The sequence below is a fragment of the Hesperophylax consimilis genome, unplaced genomic scaffold, assembly GCF_061612785.1.
Source record: "Hesperophylax consimilis isolate HC1 unplaced genomic scaffold, BYU_Hcon_1.0 scaffold_32, whole genome shotgun sequence".
Lineage (NCBI taxonomy): Eukaryota > Metazoa > Arthropoda > Insecta > Trichoptera > Limnephilidae > Hesperophylax > Hesperophylax consimilis.
This window is the reverse complement of record NW_028301262.1, coordinates 4,766-21,548: the sequence shown is the minus strand read 5'-3', so window position 1 is coordinate 21,548 and position 16,783 is coordinate 4,766. Positions and strand designations below refer to the sequence as shown.

The 16,783-nt window shown below is 35.6% G+C and overlaps 1 protein-coding gene and 1 long non-coding RNA gene across 2 annotated transcripts; one reads left to right on the top strand and one right to left on the bottom strand.

The window, feature by feature from the left end:
* The first annotated feature begins 2,853 nt into the window (after window positions 1-2,853).
* On the top strand, window positions 2,854-5,218 carry LOC149409244 (uncharacterized). Its single transcript, XM_089650014.1, has 5 exons — window positions 2,854-2,903; window positions 3,475-3,591; window positions 3,674-3,835; window positions 4,054-4,322; window positions 4,883-5,218. Exons 1-5 carry the CDS (start codon window positions 2,899-2,901, stop codon window positions 4,960-4,962), a joined length of 633 nt encoding a protein of 210 aa, XP_089506140.1. The 5' UTR covers window positions 2,854-2,898; the 3' UTR covers window positions 4,963-5,218.
* Window positions 5,219-14,188: 8,970 nt separating this feature from the next.
* On the bottom strand, window positions 14,189-16,456 carry LOC149409243 (uncharacterized). The gene is made up of 4 exons (XR_016305218.1): window positions 16,330-16,456; window positions 15,670-15,871; window positions 14,661-14,810; window positions 14,189-14,515 (listed from the first exon to the last, which is right to left on the bottom strand). It is a non-coding gene; the product is annotated as an uncharacterized LOC149409243 (long non-coding RNA).
* Window positions 16,457-16,783: the final 327 nt, after the last annotated feature.

Sequence of the window (16,783 nt, the reverse complement as noted above, 5' to 3'; positions counted from 1 at the left end):
ATTAGGATGCTAAAACTGCTAAACAAAGCCACGATTACATCAAACAAGGTCATTTAAACCTTTCCAGAATTGCATCATGTAAGTATTCAGATTTAACCAGCATTTTACATAATGTTTGCTGACGATAAAGCTGTGGAAATTATATGAAACCCTTGCAGTAGAATTTGAATAACTTCTAGTGCTGTGGCAATAATAATTAACACTTAAATTTGTTAATCTTCTAATATTTATAAGATGTAAGTCACCTACAGTACGCTTTAACAGTGTGGAATCCTCATTTGAAGGAATATTCTGAAGGTATACACCTAATTTTTATTGCACTGAAACTCGCTCAAGAAGTTTTGTTTTCGCTCCCTACAAATTCTGCAGAAACTGCATAAAACGCGATTTTTTCCCATACAAGAAAGTTCAACAGTGAATTAATCCATCACCATTTAGTTGTCGACTCGCTAACTTTCTACCTAAAGTATAATGCCATTTTATCTTTTCTTCATCAAGAAAATATAATCAACAGTGACAGAAAAGATATCAGTAACCTAGAAAAATATCAAAATCTCGAAAACAAGACAACTACGAGAAGTTACGCTAACATCACAAGTGGAAAATACACGACACCTAAGATTCCAGTATTCCTCGCTAAAATAAAAACTAAAAATGATACTGAAGACATAAAAGAAACAATCACGAAGAATGTCAAAATATCTAAACTAGGAATCGGAGTAAGTAACATCAGGAAAACATCCAAAAAGAATAAATAAATTATTTTATAAAAAGCAGATGATATGGCCAACATCAAAAATGAAATTACACAACCAAAACTTGAAGGAATACAAATTGAAAACATTGATAAAAAAGACCGTGCATGATCTTTAAAGGAATCAACGAAAAATTCACACATGAAGAATTTATGTCGGATCTAATTCTGAAAAATGAAGATATAAAAATAATGTACGAAAAGGACCCAAATAAAATAAAATATAAAGGAACCACACCAATAAAAAAAATTCTACAAAAAAATATCATCCCCGAAACCAGTGGAGATTTGAGAAATCTACTAACTGAGAAAAAAAAGGTTAACCTTGGTTTTTACCAAATCAAATTAGAAGATCGTAACCCCATAATGCAGTGTTACCACTGCCAAAAATGTGGGCACACAGAAATGCGTTGCCTTCAACTTCCAAACACTTAAATGCATTAATTACACAGAACTTAATTTAAAATGTAAAATCACGAAACTAACAGACCAGAAATCAAATAGCGAAAATGCAAACCAGAATGAACACGGCCTGCGCTCAAGAAAAAATTGATTACAATTAAAAATGACCGATTTTATAGTAAAACAAATTGACGAAAAATACAAAATAAACAAAGAAAAATGTCAAAATATTACAGAAGATAAGTGGTGCATTATAACCCATTTTCATATTACGTACGAATATTCATGGCATCGCCAAAACATCAATGAACTTTTGATAAATATTAATGTTCTGCATTCATCACCACCTGCATAGTGTTAACGGAAACGCACTGTAATAATTATCAATACATTAATGCGCTACACAACTACAAAGGCATCGCAACAACAACACGGATTAAAAAAAATACTGATTTAATTATATTTGTTCATGATGTGTGTGAAATTTCTGACATGGAAGAAATTTATTTACAATATGTAGACTGTCTAAAAATAGATATGAGATTAAGAAATAAATTATACAGAATTATCACAGTGTACAGAACACACAAATCAAACATAATTAACTTAATAAACGAACTATGTGAATATCTAAGCAAATTGCCGTGAAAACTTAATTTAGTGTGTAGTGATTTAAATATAAATATTTTTACAAACATAACTCAATAGAAAAAATAATTTCATTCCTATAACCTCCATGACGATGTCTATAGGCATCAAAAAAATAGATGAAAAGTATGATTTTTTTCATGATGACGCACCTCAATTTTAAATCTTATGTAAAAAGTAACACTCGAGAAATTACAAACCAGACGCCATCATGCATAGATCATATCTGGTGTAATAAACATTTAAATGAAATAAAAAATATTAAATCTACCGTTTGGGAAAACCAATATAATTGATAACTACGCATGTCTTATATTACATGATACAATAAGAAAACTAAACGCGAAACCCAAATTAAATCTTTCATATTCCCAAGTAGACTATTAGTCCAGTCAGTGGGGGATAAAAAAGGGCTCCACCTTGCAAAAGGTTAGGTAGTAGCGATTTTCACATATGTTGTTAAGATTGGGACTCGAAAGAAAAAAAAAAGTTTTCGACCTTGGGGGGGTCGAGCTCGATCCGCCATCTTGGATTGAAGGTGCCAAAATTTGGTTTTTTCAAAATAATTATGTAGTGGTTGATTTAACAAACAAATTGCGGAAAACAAACTTAAAAACAACTAAATTACCTACATTTTTTGTAGAAAGTTTTTTTTTGTAAGTCTAATAGGTAACGAGTTACAGCGGTTGAAAGAAGAAAATTTTGACAAAAAATTGTAAAACTCCAGTTTTCTTGATAAATTTTGTACTAACATATTACACAATATCAATTTAACGTATTTCTACGTTACAATATACCCACTGGAACGATTTCGGTCGAAAAATCGACCACTTTTATTTTTCTGCGATTGATATCGGTCCAAAAATGGACCGATTTTTCTACCATTCGTAAAATATTTATTGTAATTATTTAAAACGTTTCCATGGCCAGCTACTTGTTTTATCGAATAGCTGATAATATATTCTCTTTGTCTATGAACTTATCCGTTGTCTTTGAAGTGTTATTTAACGAGTTTTCGCGGTTTTTTTATGGCGTCCTGTCAAAAACAAAATTATAAATTTTCAACATTCACGAAATTTTGGACTCTTCCTAAAATGCCGTAAGTAATTAATTTATTGGGTTTTTAACGCATAATTATATATCTGTGTAATCATGATTGACTTATCTATCTTTGAAATGCGTTTTTAATTCGTTTTTTTGTATTATATTGTTTTGGTTGAAGTTTTTGTGTAAGATTACGTCAACTGAAGACGTCATCTGTTTTTGATTTACAATAATGTCTTAAATACTGCACTCGCGCATTTGAAATATAGATATTCCATCACAGTGATTCAAAACAAAGAGATATATATAAGTTTTATTTGAATTGGTTCATTATTAATACAGATATTTGCTAACCAATTATTTTAAGTCATATGTCAAAAAGTTGACTCTTTTTCACATGTAAAATGGTGTAAAGCCTTCGTCACACAATAAAAATTTAGTAATTTAGTTGTATAATTAATTAATTTGTTTACTTTTACCAAATTTGTGCAGAAACAGCTGTCGTCCAGGGAAAGGGATCACTCCACAACCCAATAATTATTTTCAAATTTTATATTAGTGCAATATTTAACAAAATTTAAACATTTAAGTACTTACATTAAGTGTTTTCAATTTAAAATTTATAGAGCGGTGCTGACTGCAAGAGGAGGCAGAGGAAAAGGGAGACGTGGGGTACGAGCTGGTGCCGGACTACCTGCACGTGGACGTCAACGCAGAGCTGCAATTGCAGCCTCGTCTGGAGTGTTAGTATTTTTTAATGTTTTTTTATGAAAGTACTTTGCTGTGGCCGTTGAACTCATCATATATTTGTATTTATTTAAACAGCGACCCTGCTTTGCTACTGGTGCGAGAGGATCGCGTCAAGGCCCTAAAGGCTGTTAGGGCCCTGCCTGCTTCCATCCGGCTAGAGCTGGAAAGCCGAAAATTCAAGAAGCAGGCGGCGCGCATTTTGCTCCCTACCGCACCTCCAAGAAAAACTAAACAAAAGTAAGTAATCGTATTTAGATGCTTGGTACAATATTATTGTTTTTTCCTGACAGCGTTCCACTCTTACAGTGAGAGTTGGTAAGTTCAGCGCTCTGTGCATTTGGCACATTCAGTGCATATTTTACAGAGTTCTTATTTTATTGTTTATTTACATACTGTACTTACTGTTTCACACGTGAATGAGAACAATTTTCTATGATTTATGTAAATGTTTTCAGAATTCCATCTCCGGAGAGAACAACGTGTCCCTTTTCACAAGGGACGCCTTCACCGTTGCCACGACCCGTACCACCACCGTGGATGTCCACTCCCGCACAGACCCAATCAACGGCTCCCAATGCACCAATTATGCCTATCCGTGCAGCATCTCCCGAGCCGTTACCTGGGACATCGCGGAGTGGGGAACTCTTCTCTCCGGAAGCCGGCTATCACAGCGAGCTGTGGGTGGACGTACCATTCTACGAAGAATTGTCGGCGTTTGGGAACGGTGAGTTTATTTTTTGAAATGTCATACCAGGGGCTCAATATAAAATCAATTATCTATATTTTATATTGATATCCCTAGCACAGTTTCACTGTTGGTATATTGGCAGGAAATAAGCATAGTACTTAAAAATTCCACATAACAAACATACAAAATGTATTGTTGTTATGTCGTGGATGCATCATTACACATCTTTTTTCTGTAACGGGTATTGCAGAGTGAGAAATAAGACATGCCGAACTTCTTTGCGAGGATTACATTTGATTCACCGGCTTCTAAACGGTGTAATACAGCATTTTTTTCTTAAATTGAAAAAACACTTTCGCTTCACGGGACTCATTGTGTTGCGAGGCTGTATTGGTAGGTGGGTTTTGTAACCGGACAAATTATCATTAAAATAGGTCGCTTTACGTAGTTGGTCACTTTAAACGGATACGTTTTCCTACTAAAAGCTATGAAACCTTACTAGAGTTTACATTATCGTCACTTAAAACAGTAGACCGTTAAATGCAAAGTCATTATATCCAAATTCTACTGTAAATTTGTGTTTTCTTTTATTTCAGAGTCAGACATGGGCAGAAAAAGTAACGTGGACGAGGCAGCTGTACTAGAAGAGTCTGTACTTGGAAACCGTGAGTTATAAAACTAACTAACTTACCTTCACGCCATTTCGGTAGGCAGAGAGGATGAACCACCATGCAACTCGATCTTGGCACACACACTCTTTTCTTCATTCCATACCTACCTGACTGTGCTATTCTGACTCCTGACATTGCCCGCCTCAAGTATTTGATTAACTTTTTATATATTTTTTTATATGAATACCTCACAAGAGCCTCAGCTGGAGCCAGTGAGACTATGGCATCCCCAATTGGGGGATGTTGTGAGGCTGAAGGTAAGTGGGGAAGGGAAAGAGGAAGATGGGGAAGTACCTGGCTATTCAGATCTAGTCACTAAACACGGCTAAAGCATCAATCAAATAAAATTTATTTGCGCACGCCGGGTTCGAACCGGCGACCTTCGGAATGGCAGTCCAATGCGTTACCACTGGACTATGCCGGCCGTCAAAAGCCATTTCAAGCAACGTTTCAATTCTGAATGGGGTCTTACACCAGGGCGATACTATGGGTATCTTCCACTCTGGAACGTGCCGCAAATATAATATATATTATTTTAAATGAATTTTGTGTGAAAATAACACTAATTATTCAAATATAATTTATTTGATTTGATCCCGCGACCATCGTATTGCGAGTCATAAGCCGTACCAGAGGCAGTGGGTTATCGTAATATAGACACATTAAATTAATTTGGGTTTTCTGTTGTTTCAGAAATGGACAGATCGAGCGACGAGGATGACGAAGCGAGTGACGTCGACCACGAAGAGAGCGATGAGGATACCTTCTGCATGCCGCCAATACCTTATCATAATATTATCAACGTTTCACCTAACTCCGCTATGGCCATAGACTTTAGTAGACAAGACCAGGTAGATAGTGAGGCAATGCGTTTGATTCTGCCGCCTGAAGGTTACTCTTTCGATTGGTCTAATGATATCTTACGTTTTACTGGGATAAGGGAGACTTTCACAGGCACGCCGGGACCAACTTTCAATACCGACGAAATGGGCAAACCTGTGGATGCCTTTCTTAAAATCTTTGATGCAGATTTCGTTGAACTGATCGCGAGAGAGACCAACAGGTATGCAGATCAATGGATTGCGAAAAAACAATTTAAGCGTCATGCGCGTACCAATAAATGGGCTCCCACGAATAAAGAGGAAATGTATGTATTCTTGGCAATTTTAATGTATCAAGGTATTAGTCTTTTCCAGATCTAGTCACTAAACATAACTAAGCCAATTCAAGCAATGTTCAATTCTGAATGGTGGTCCCTCACCAGAGCGATACTCAGAATCTCACTCTATAGCGAGGCACAATGATATTATTATGTATTGATTTTCTTAAATTATGAATAAACCAATAAACTGAATACATTTTTATTATGACAAAGTGTGTAAACAATGTTTAAATCAAAATACTGCTCTTTCATTGTAACCATACAACTGTAATATTGATTTAAAAGGATATTAGGGCTTAATAAATAAATCAATTATTGGTTCCATCAATTATTTTCCCCTCATCCATTTTTTTTCGATACCTTTGCGTTTAGATATAAAATTATCACTATGATTTTATTTGCCATTCTACGGTCATACAAAGGTTTGATATATATATACAAATTTATCATCATTTTACATATTCCGATATACCCTATGTAGATTGACCTTAAGGTAGCTGTCAGTAGTGATTTTTCGTCAAATATTGGTGAATTTCATCAACTTTCAAAGTATCCCCCTGAAATATTGGCAATGTTTATATCTATGATGTATATCTCATTTTAAGCCTTATTTCCTCGTTTTGCACGTTATATAAAAACATGGTTACAAATCTCCAGTTCTAATTTACAATTATTTAAAAAGTAGCACCATGATTTTGACATCGTGAAATAGGCTCTCTGTATAATTCATCAAATGAATAAAATAAAGCCAACACGGCGACTATGCTTATTAATAATTGTAGACAGTTAATGTATCTTCCTAACGTAATACCAGTTTTTGTGGTAAATTTATTATATAGTATAATACAGTGATTTCAATTTTGACACGTCACGCACTCAAATTTTAAAAAATTATTTTCTAACCAAACTTTTGAAGAGAGCATAACGTACAAAAAATTATTTTCCCATTATATTCTTGCATCTGTGGTTATCAAACAGGCCATAGAGAACATAAAAACGTAGAAAATATTCTATAAAGATATTTAAAACTGCCACTGGCGGCAATTTCAAATCACAAAAACGCTAATTTCGCGCATTCATAAAGTTTAAGATTTTTTAATAATTTATCTATCAATTCTAAAAATATAGAATAATTATAAAAATATAGGTGAATTCATTGGCTGTATAGCACTACAATCAGTTTTATGTCTCCGTATTAAAATTCGGAGGTTTGATTTTTTTAATGTTGGCGGAAAATATTCAAATTCGTCGCCAAAAAACCGCGAGCAATCGGAGAAAAAAGTTTTTTGACGCGCGATCGTTCGAGTGGTTATATAGCATCATCCGTGTTGCTCGATGACGTTGATTTGTTATAGTGGGATCCTAGTCTACAGCTGACTTGGCAACACTGATTGAGTCCTGGTTACAGGACGTTGCCTGGATGCTCATGTCTGCAGATGTTCTTTTCGATGAAACAATGCCAGTTCAAGTTTCACAAGAACGATTTTTAGCCAATGAAAATAAAAAAGTCCGTCTGATTTCGATGCTTACAAAGCGATATTATACAGGATGATTTTACAGTTAAGCAGGCTGAAGAAGATGCTGATGAGTTGATTGTCGGTACTGCGATTTCCTTGTGTTCATCATATGACGCTGTTTTCATTATTGGCGAAGATGTTGGAACTAGGAGATCCTAGTTCTGCTGACAGCATATGTACCACCCAAAATTAGTATATATCTTCGCAAACCTGGGAGAGGCAAAACTTTTGAAAGACTGTATTCCGCGAATAGTGTGAAATACAAAGAGGCGGCTGAGAATATTCTGTTTCTTCATGCCTTTAGCGGCTTCGATACAACATCGTCCTTCTTCAACCAAGGAAAAACAAAATTTTGTTCGCTTGTGCAAAACGACACAAGACTCAATGCCATGATAGGAATCTTCAAACAACCTGATGCAACATTAGAAGACATAGCAGTTGCAGGAACACGCTTCCTTGTTGCTTTGTACGGGGGTGACATGGATAAGGAAACCTTGGAAGAAGTCCGCTACAAACGTTTCGCAAAGTCGACAACAAAAAGCAAATTCAATCTTGCCTCTTTACCACCAACGAACGACGCTGCACGGTACCATGCATTTAGAACGAACCATCAAGTCCAAAAATGGTATGGAATCCAAAAAAATCCAGAAAACTGGGGCTGGAAACGTGACACCAACGGGCTTTTTCCATTAAGAATGACAAAGAAACCAGCACCCGAGACTTTATTAAAATTTATTTCATGCAATTGTAAAAAAGGATGCGGCGTTGCATGTAGCTGCAGGAAAGCTGGATTGAAGTGTTCTATTGTATGTGGGTGCTGTAATGGTCAAACATGCCGAAATTCGCCAGAGGTTCACATCGATGTCGAGGACGAAGAAGAAGAGATTTTGTCAATGGAAGCCCAGAATCTCAGTATCACAGGCAATGAGTTAGATGATGACATTGATGACGAAGACTGTTATTAAGTAACATAATTTATAGTAACATAATTCATAGTAATAATAATCTGTGAAGTAGACCTACTGGGGATACCACAATAAAAAAAATTCGACATGTTCTCTACCTCATGGTGGTGTGGAAATGAGTTAACAAAATTATTATAATTATGTAATGAATAACCCGAAAAATTTACAATGTTGGGAACTTCATCATTTTTTAGAATAATATTCACATTTCCGCCACTGTAACTCGTTATCTATTAGACTTACAAAAAATAACTTTCTACAAAAAATGTAGGTAATTTAGTTGTCTTTAAGTTTGCCCTCAACAATTTGGTTGTAAAAACGACCACTTCACAATTATTTTGAAAAAAACAAATTTTGGCATCTTCAATCCAAGATGGCGGGTCGAGCTCGACCCTCCCAAGGTCGAAAACTTTTTTTTTTCCTTAGAGTCCCAATCTTAACAACATATATCAAAATCGCTACTACCTAACCTTTTGCAAGGTAAAACTCCCCACTGACTGGACTATATCAATTATTAGAAAAATCATTCAAAACAGAAAAATAGGAAGAAATTAAAAAAAAAAAAATGCGCCAACCAAAGTACCTGAAGGTAAGCCAATCTCACGGGTGTGTTTTTCTAGCGCATAGTGTCTACATATTATAGGTTTGTATCTGCGCAATGTTTGCATGAATGTCCGGTTAAATCTCTGACGCGGCAAACAGTCCAGTTTACAAATACTTTCTACTGTTCAGTTATTAATTTAAGCATGGTAGCGGGCATTTCATAAATACGATGTTTCCTGAGCGAGCACCAGCAAAGCAACTTAATTTACAGCACGTAATGGTTGTAACACCCGAGTGTTGAGACCCTTAATTTACAGCACGTAATGGTTGTAACACCCGAGTGTTGAGACCCTTAATTTACAGCACGTAATGGTTGTAACACCCGAGTGTTGAGACCCTTAATTTACAGCACGTAATGGTTGTAACACCCGAGTGTTGAGACCCTTAATTTACAGCACGTAATGGTTGTAACACCCGAGTGTTGAGACCCTTAATTTACAGCACGTAATGGTTGTAACACCCGAGTGTTGAGACCCTTAATTTACAGCACGTAATGGTTGTAACACCCGAGTGTTGAGACCCTTAAAAATTCTTTGTCAGTCAGGTCCCGCGGTATTCTAAAAAAATTTATTATCGGAAATCGCTTGGTCGATAGTCGGTCCTGAATTGTGCTCGATTTGTCGAAGCTGGATGCATTTAATAGTTTTTGCTGGTCGCTTGCAATTGCCGTGTTTATTGAGATACATTTATTTATTATTTTTTATTCCCGTGACCCGAACACCTAGCTCAAATGACCGAATTATGTCTTGGATAATCTTTTGATACGGTTACAATTTTTGGTGGCGTCTGCATCTGTTGGAAATATGCATATGGCAGGTATTTGTGCTCCGACAGCTGAGATACGAATCTAAAAACTTCCGATACGTTTAAGAGACCTTCGACTGCTTCTCTGACAAAACATCATGTATAGCTGTCAGACGTGTTTGAACTTCACTAAACACTCTACTCCTGAGGCGCAAGGATATTGTATTTCTTACTAACGTCAATAATCATTTAAAAATACGCTTTCATTTTAAAAGAGTCATCATCAGTAATTTATAACTTTTTGGATTGTTATTGATATCCTTTAATGTTAATCTTTCGGGGATAAATTTGCGCTAAATTGTGAGTTATTTTATTACATCTAATATATAAATAAAATTTTGAAAATAATGTTGCTTTATTGATTTTAAAAAAATTGTGACTAATACTGATGCATTCGCTATTATTTAAAATATGTAAACATAAAAAAAGAAATAATTTATTGTGCATTCAAAAAGATATTATAGGATGAATATTTGTCTCGAGCTGTTTTTATATTTTAGTTAATAATTAACCAATTTACAGAGAATAATCATTTATGCTAACTAAAATAATTCGTAAAATTAGTTTTCACCTCCTTTGATTTTTTAAATTTTTTTTTCTTTTATAGAAGTAAGTACTTGTGTTTAAAAGGGTGGTGATAATCAACATTTTGTAATCAATAATGATTTAAGGAAATATGATTATTATAAAAATACTTGTAAATAAACAAATAAAAATTAATATTTACTAAGAAAATGAGAACTAATAATGAAGTTAGTAAAATGACATCGTACACAATGCTACAACTGGGCCACTCGGTATACTTCTATTTTAAAAATGTTTATACAATCGAGTTAAAATATGTACATTTAAAAGTTATAACATTAATACATAAATATATGTTTATACAATCGAGTTGAAATATGTACATTTAAAAGTTATAACATTAATATATTCTTAATAGCTGGCTATCATAGGAGTTTAAAATAAAGGAAGGTAGGTACGAGGAAAAATGTTATACATTGATTAAAAATTAGAGTTTTTTTGTATAATTTCGAACACCGAGGGAGTATTATTATTGTCACAATAAAATGTGCAAAAACTCAAGTGGCTCGAAGGTACAAAGGGTTCCAAATATCACATTAAAAATTTCAATAATCATTCGCCCATTGTGCATTACTTTCAGAAGATTTTTTAAAAAACAATTATTATTAAAAAATTTAAGCGAGAATTATGAGTAACTTTCAATTTTCGGTACCATCGGTTACAGTGCATCCGCTGTCGTTAACAAGACTTTGATGATGAATGTATATTTGTTTGTGAGATCATTTACATCGTTCAATATCCCCGTCTTCACTCCGAGAGACAATTAATTGCTTGCGATGTAGTAAAGAATTTTTTTTTTCTAAACCAGGTTATTAAATCAGAATAGCTTGCAATAGATAAAAAGTATATGTTTTGCGAAATATAGGTCATTTAGTTCAATTTAAATTAAACGCGGCCAGTTGGCCAGCATTATCGTTCTTCAACACATCCATCGTTTCGTTCTCGTTGGCCGCATAGACATTTTTTTCTTTTTAAGATACACTTTGAACGTTCGCAGATGCACGAGCTGTGTGAGTCAGAACTGCTTCCAAACTATATAAAATTAAAAAGAGCTTTTTAAGCTTAACTTCAGTAACGATTATAAATTTTTCGTGTGTACCATAACCTTGCATTTCATAGAGAAGTTGATGAAAAGCAATGTTGTTGAATATTTAAATAAAAAATGTTATCCATCAACTTTTAACTGTGATTCAGCGCGTGGCTCGTCAGAAAAGATAATTATTAGTTTCACTCGTAACGTGACAGAGGTTTTCTTTCACTATGAGTGAGCTGTGTCTTATCAGTTTGCACTTCGGAGAAAATGAGTAGTTGCAATCGGAATATGAAAAAGGTTTTTCTCGACTGTGAGTCAGCAAGTGGCTTATCAGAGAGCTCCTTTGATAGCATGAATAGTTGCACTCGGCACATGAAAAATGTTTTCCTCCACGGTGAGTGAGCATGTGGTTCTTCAGATTGCCCTTTAGAGAAAATGAATAGTTGCACTTGAAACATGAAAAAGGTTTTTCTCCACTGTGAGTCAGCACATGCCTCGTTTGAAAGCTTTTTCGAGAAGATGAGTAGTTGCATTTAGAACATGAAAAACAGGAAAGGTTTTTCTCCACTGTGAGTCAGCATGTGCCGGGTCAGATTGCCCCTTTGAGAATATGAATAATTGCACTCAGAACAGAGAAAAGGTTTTTCTCCATTGTGAGTCAGCATGTGTCTTGTCAGAAAACTTTATTGAGAACATAAATAGTTGCACTCAGATCATGAAAAAGGTTTTTCACCACTGTGAGTCAGCATGTGGTTGGTCAGTAATCTTATTCGAGAACTTGAATATTTGCATTCGAAACATGAAATAGTTTTTAAAAACTGTGAATCATCACGTGGCGTGTCAGAGAGACCTTTTGAGAACATGAATAGTTACACTCAGCACATGAAAAAGGTTTTTCTCCACTGTGAGTTCGCATGTGGCTCGTCAGATAGCTCCTTTGATAGCATGAATAATTGCACTCAGAACATGAAAAAGGTTTTTTTCCACTGTGAGTCAGCATGTGTTTTGTCATATAGCCCCTTTGAGAACATGAATAGTTACACTCAGCACATGAAAAAGGTTTTCCTCCACGATGAGTGAGCATGTGGCTCTTCAGATTGCCCTTTAGAGAAAATGAATAGTTGCACTTGAAATATGAAAAAGGTTTTTCTCCACTGTGAGTCAGCACATGCCTCGTTTGATAGCTTTTTCGAGAAGATGAGTAGTTGCAATTAGAACATGAAAAACAGGAAAGGTTTTTCTCCACTGTGAGTCAGCATGTGCCTGGTCAGATTGCCCCTTTGAGAATATGAATAATTGCACTCAGAACAGAGAAAAGGTTTTTCTCCATTGTGAGTCAGCATGTGTCTTGTCAGAAAACTTTATTGAGAACATAAATAGTTGCACTCAGATCATGAAAAAGGTTTTTCACCACTGTGAGTCAGCATGTGGTTGGTCAGTTATCTTATTCGAGAACTTGAATATTTGCATTCGAAACATAAAATAGTTTTTAAAAACTGTGAATCATCACGTGGCGTGTCAGAGAGACCTTTTGAGAACATGAATAGTTACACTCAGCACATGAAAAAGGTTTTTCTCCACTGTGAGTTCGCATGTGGCTCGTCAGATAGCTCCTTTGATAGCATGAATAATTGCACTCAGAACATGAAAAAGGTTTTTTTCCACTGTGAGTCAGCATGTGCCGGGTCAGATTGCCCCTTTGAGAACATGAATAGTTACACTCAGCACATGAAAAAGGTTTTTCTCCACTGTGACTCAACATGTGCCTCGTTAGATGGCTATTTCGAGAAGATGAGTAGTTGCATTTAGAACATGAAAAAGGTTTTTCTCCACTGTGAGTCCGCATGTGGCTCGTCAGATAGCTCCTTTGATAGCATGAATAATTGCACTCAGAACATGAAAAAGGTTTTTCACCAATGTGAGTCAGCATGTGGCTCTTCAGATTGCCCTTTAGAGAAAATGAATAGTTGCACTCAGAACATGAAAAAGGTTTTTCTCCACTGTGACTCAACATGTGCCTCGTCAGATGGCTATTTCGAGAAGATGAGTAGTTGCATTCAGAACATGAAAAAGGTTTTTCTCCACTGTGAGTCCGCATGTGGCTCGTCAGATAGCTCCTTTGATAGGATGAATAATTGCACTCAGAACATGAAAAAGGTTTTTCACCACTGTGAGTCAGCATGTGGCTCTTCAGATGGCTCTTTAGAGAAAATGAATAGTTGCACTCAGAACATGAAAAAGGTTTTTCTCCACTGTGAGTCAGCATGTGTTTCGTAAGATTGCCCCTTTGACAACATGAATAGTTACACTCAGCACATGAAAAAGGTTTTTCTCCACTGTGACTCAACATGTGAATCGTTAGATCGCCTTTTCGGGAAGATGAGTAGTTGCACTTAGAACATGAAAAAGGTTTTTCTCCACTGTGAGTCAGCATGTGACTCGTCAGATTGCTCCTTCGAGAACATGAATAGTTACACTCAGCACATGAAAAAGGTTTTTCTCCACTGTGACTCAACATGTGCCTCGTTAGATGGCTATTTCGCGAAGATGAGTAGTTGCATTTAGAACATGAAAAAGGTTTTTCTCCACTGTGAGTCCGCATGTGGCTCGTCAGATAGCTCCTTTGATAGCATGAATAATTGCACTCAGAACATGAAAAAGGTTTTTCTCCACAGTGAGTCAGCATGTGGTACTTCAGTTGGCCACTTCCAGAACAAGAATAATTGCACTCAGAACATGAAAAAGGTTTTACTCCACTGTGAGTTTGCGTGTGACTCGTCAGATTGCCTGTATGGGTGCTTAAGTGCCTTTTGAAAATCGACTTATGAGAGTTGGAATAGGTGCAATGAGGACAAAGTAATTGTTTTTCCATAGGCTGCGTCTTCAGATCTGTAGATAAAAATAAAGAAATACGATTATAAAGACTCAACACGACTAAATATCAACACTTAGCATAAGGAAGCACAGAAAATTAATAAAAATGTATAAAAAAATAAGAAGGCAGAAATTATAAACAAAAATAAATTATTTTTACCGGACTGGTCAATTCTTTCAAAGCGTTCTAAGCATTCCTTTTTTACATCCTGCAGGTCAATGTCAATTTCCAAACAAGAAAATCCCCCATCATTTTCTTCTCGGCGTCCGAGTTTTGCCTTGACCGTTATAGTCTCCATATTAATGCAAGCTATAAAACAACATGTTCGTACATCGACAATTTAAACAAAAAAAAACATTTTTAAATAAAATATTTTCTATAAAAAAAAATCGTAGATTAACCCCGTAGTAGTGAATATTAGGAGAAAAGAGTTCAAGGTTAATTGAAGAAAATTAATAAGTATGACCAAGACGTCCGCTTCAGGAAGGAAAAGGTTTTTGTTCTTAAGCACCTTCAGTGTGGAGTCATTTTACGTCAACGAAATGATGTTTTCTTCCATCAATATGTATTTTAAACGTATGAGTAAAAAGTGAACAACTTGATGAATCAAGCACTTATTGTGAGCATTAGAGGCTTCTGTGATTGTGGGGTATGGCTCTCGACTAGTAATCTGGAGGTCCCGGGATAAAATTCCAGCGGACGCAAGCAAATTTTATTTGATTGCTTCATAACATCTTACAATTTATTCTCGTAGCGCGTTCCAGCGTGGGAGATACTCTCGGTATCGCCTTGGTGTAATATAAACAATTCACAATTTAAACATTGATTGAGATGACGCCATCTGAATAGCCAGGACTTCACACCTATCACCTCCCCATTTTCATCCCCTCCTTTCTACCAGCCTTACAACATACACCAATTAAACCAAGAGGTTCAGAGCAGTTAGGACTCATTTGGGGAATTCACAAAAACTAAATAAAAATTACTAACTTTGACTAATGTTGTAGTTTGGCTGTTCTGGTAAAGATATATATCTAGATAAAAATTAAAATTACTACGGCAACAGAGGACCGCGTGAACAAGCATATTATGTTCTGTCGCCATGGTAATCCAAAATGGACTCGGAATAATAATATATAACTTATTTTACGCATGTAATGCAACTAACTGGCTGTCTGAGTACTCTCCGCACATTCCTTCTTTACATCTGGGAGGTCGAAATCCATAAACGTGTTCGGCATTACACATCCGCCTCCTTCCTGGGGCCCTGGTTCCGTCTTGACGGAAACAGTTTCTTGGTTTTCTAGATCCATGGCACTGCTGTGGTAGGGTTTGGTAATTGGTACAAGCCCAAACAAATATATATGTACCTGAAACAGAACATAGTTGTAACGGAACCCTCTTTTGAATGAGCTTAATATTTTTTGATTGAAACATTCTGTCAAAACAATGATATCTTATGCGATACTCATATTTGGAAATAGGTATATACATATTGTGACTATCTTGACCTTGAAATTGTCATTTGAAATCTGTTGAAAGATTTGTCATTAATCGTCTGATAAGTTGATATAACTATAACCATAAGTAAAGTTTAGCGGGTAAACCCTTTGTTAAGTCCGCTAATCCGCTTTTAATAAAATATTTTATACTAAAAATTAAAATATTTTCCAAACACTTTATTTAATAAAGTAGTAGTATAAGCAGACGTCTAATTGACAGTTTGAACGTTACGCAAACAAAACGCCAATAGATTTCCTAACTTAGTGTACCGATAAGGGCCACTACCGAAATGATTAGAGTAATTATTAAAAGCATTAGAACTCACTTATTAATATCACAAGTATGGAAAGATAAATTGAACTTCGTGGGTTAAACAAGGGATAAAATGTAGAATTAGAGAGTAAAAACCGGGTGATACGACTGGCGATGACAAAAGGATGAGTCAACAAATTAGGTTAGTTTTACAAAGACAATAATGAAGTCATAGACAAGTATTATGACATCAGCAGAATCACACTTAGCCCGCGCCACGCAACGTAACGCGGCGCAACGTTCTTGTCGGTGTTTACACTGGCCCATAAATAAACCAATCACTAGATTGATAACTCCGAGCTTTTGTAGGGGGAAATTTTGTCATTACAGCCCATAAATATACCACTCTCTAGATCGATATCTTCGGGCTTTTTGTATGTAACGGAATTATAAAGTACTTAACCACAGATATACAAGCAGCATACAAGCAGTACCTACCGTGCGGAGCAGAGCAGTAGACAAGGTAG

What these genes read in the sequence shown, in the direction of transcription:
- LOC149409244 (XM_089650014.1), top strand. An exon ending in ATTGCAGCCTCGTCTGGAGT is followed by an intron (nt 3,592 to 3,673) that starts GTTAGTATTTTT and finishes TTATTTAAACAG; the next exon opens with CGACCCTGCTTTGCTACTGG. An exon ending in ATTGTCGGCGTTTGGGAACG is followed by an intron (nt 4,323 to 4,882) that starts GTGAGTTTATTT and finishes CTTTTATTTCAG; the next exon opens with AGTCAGACATGGGCAGAAAA.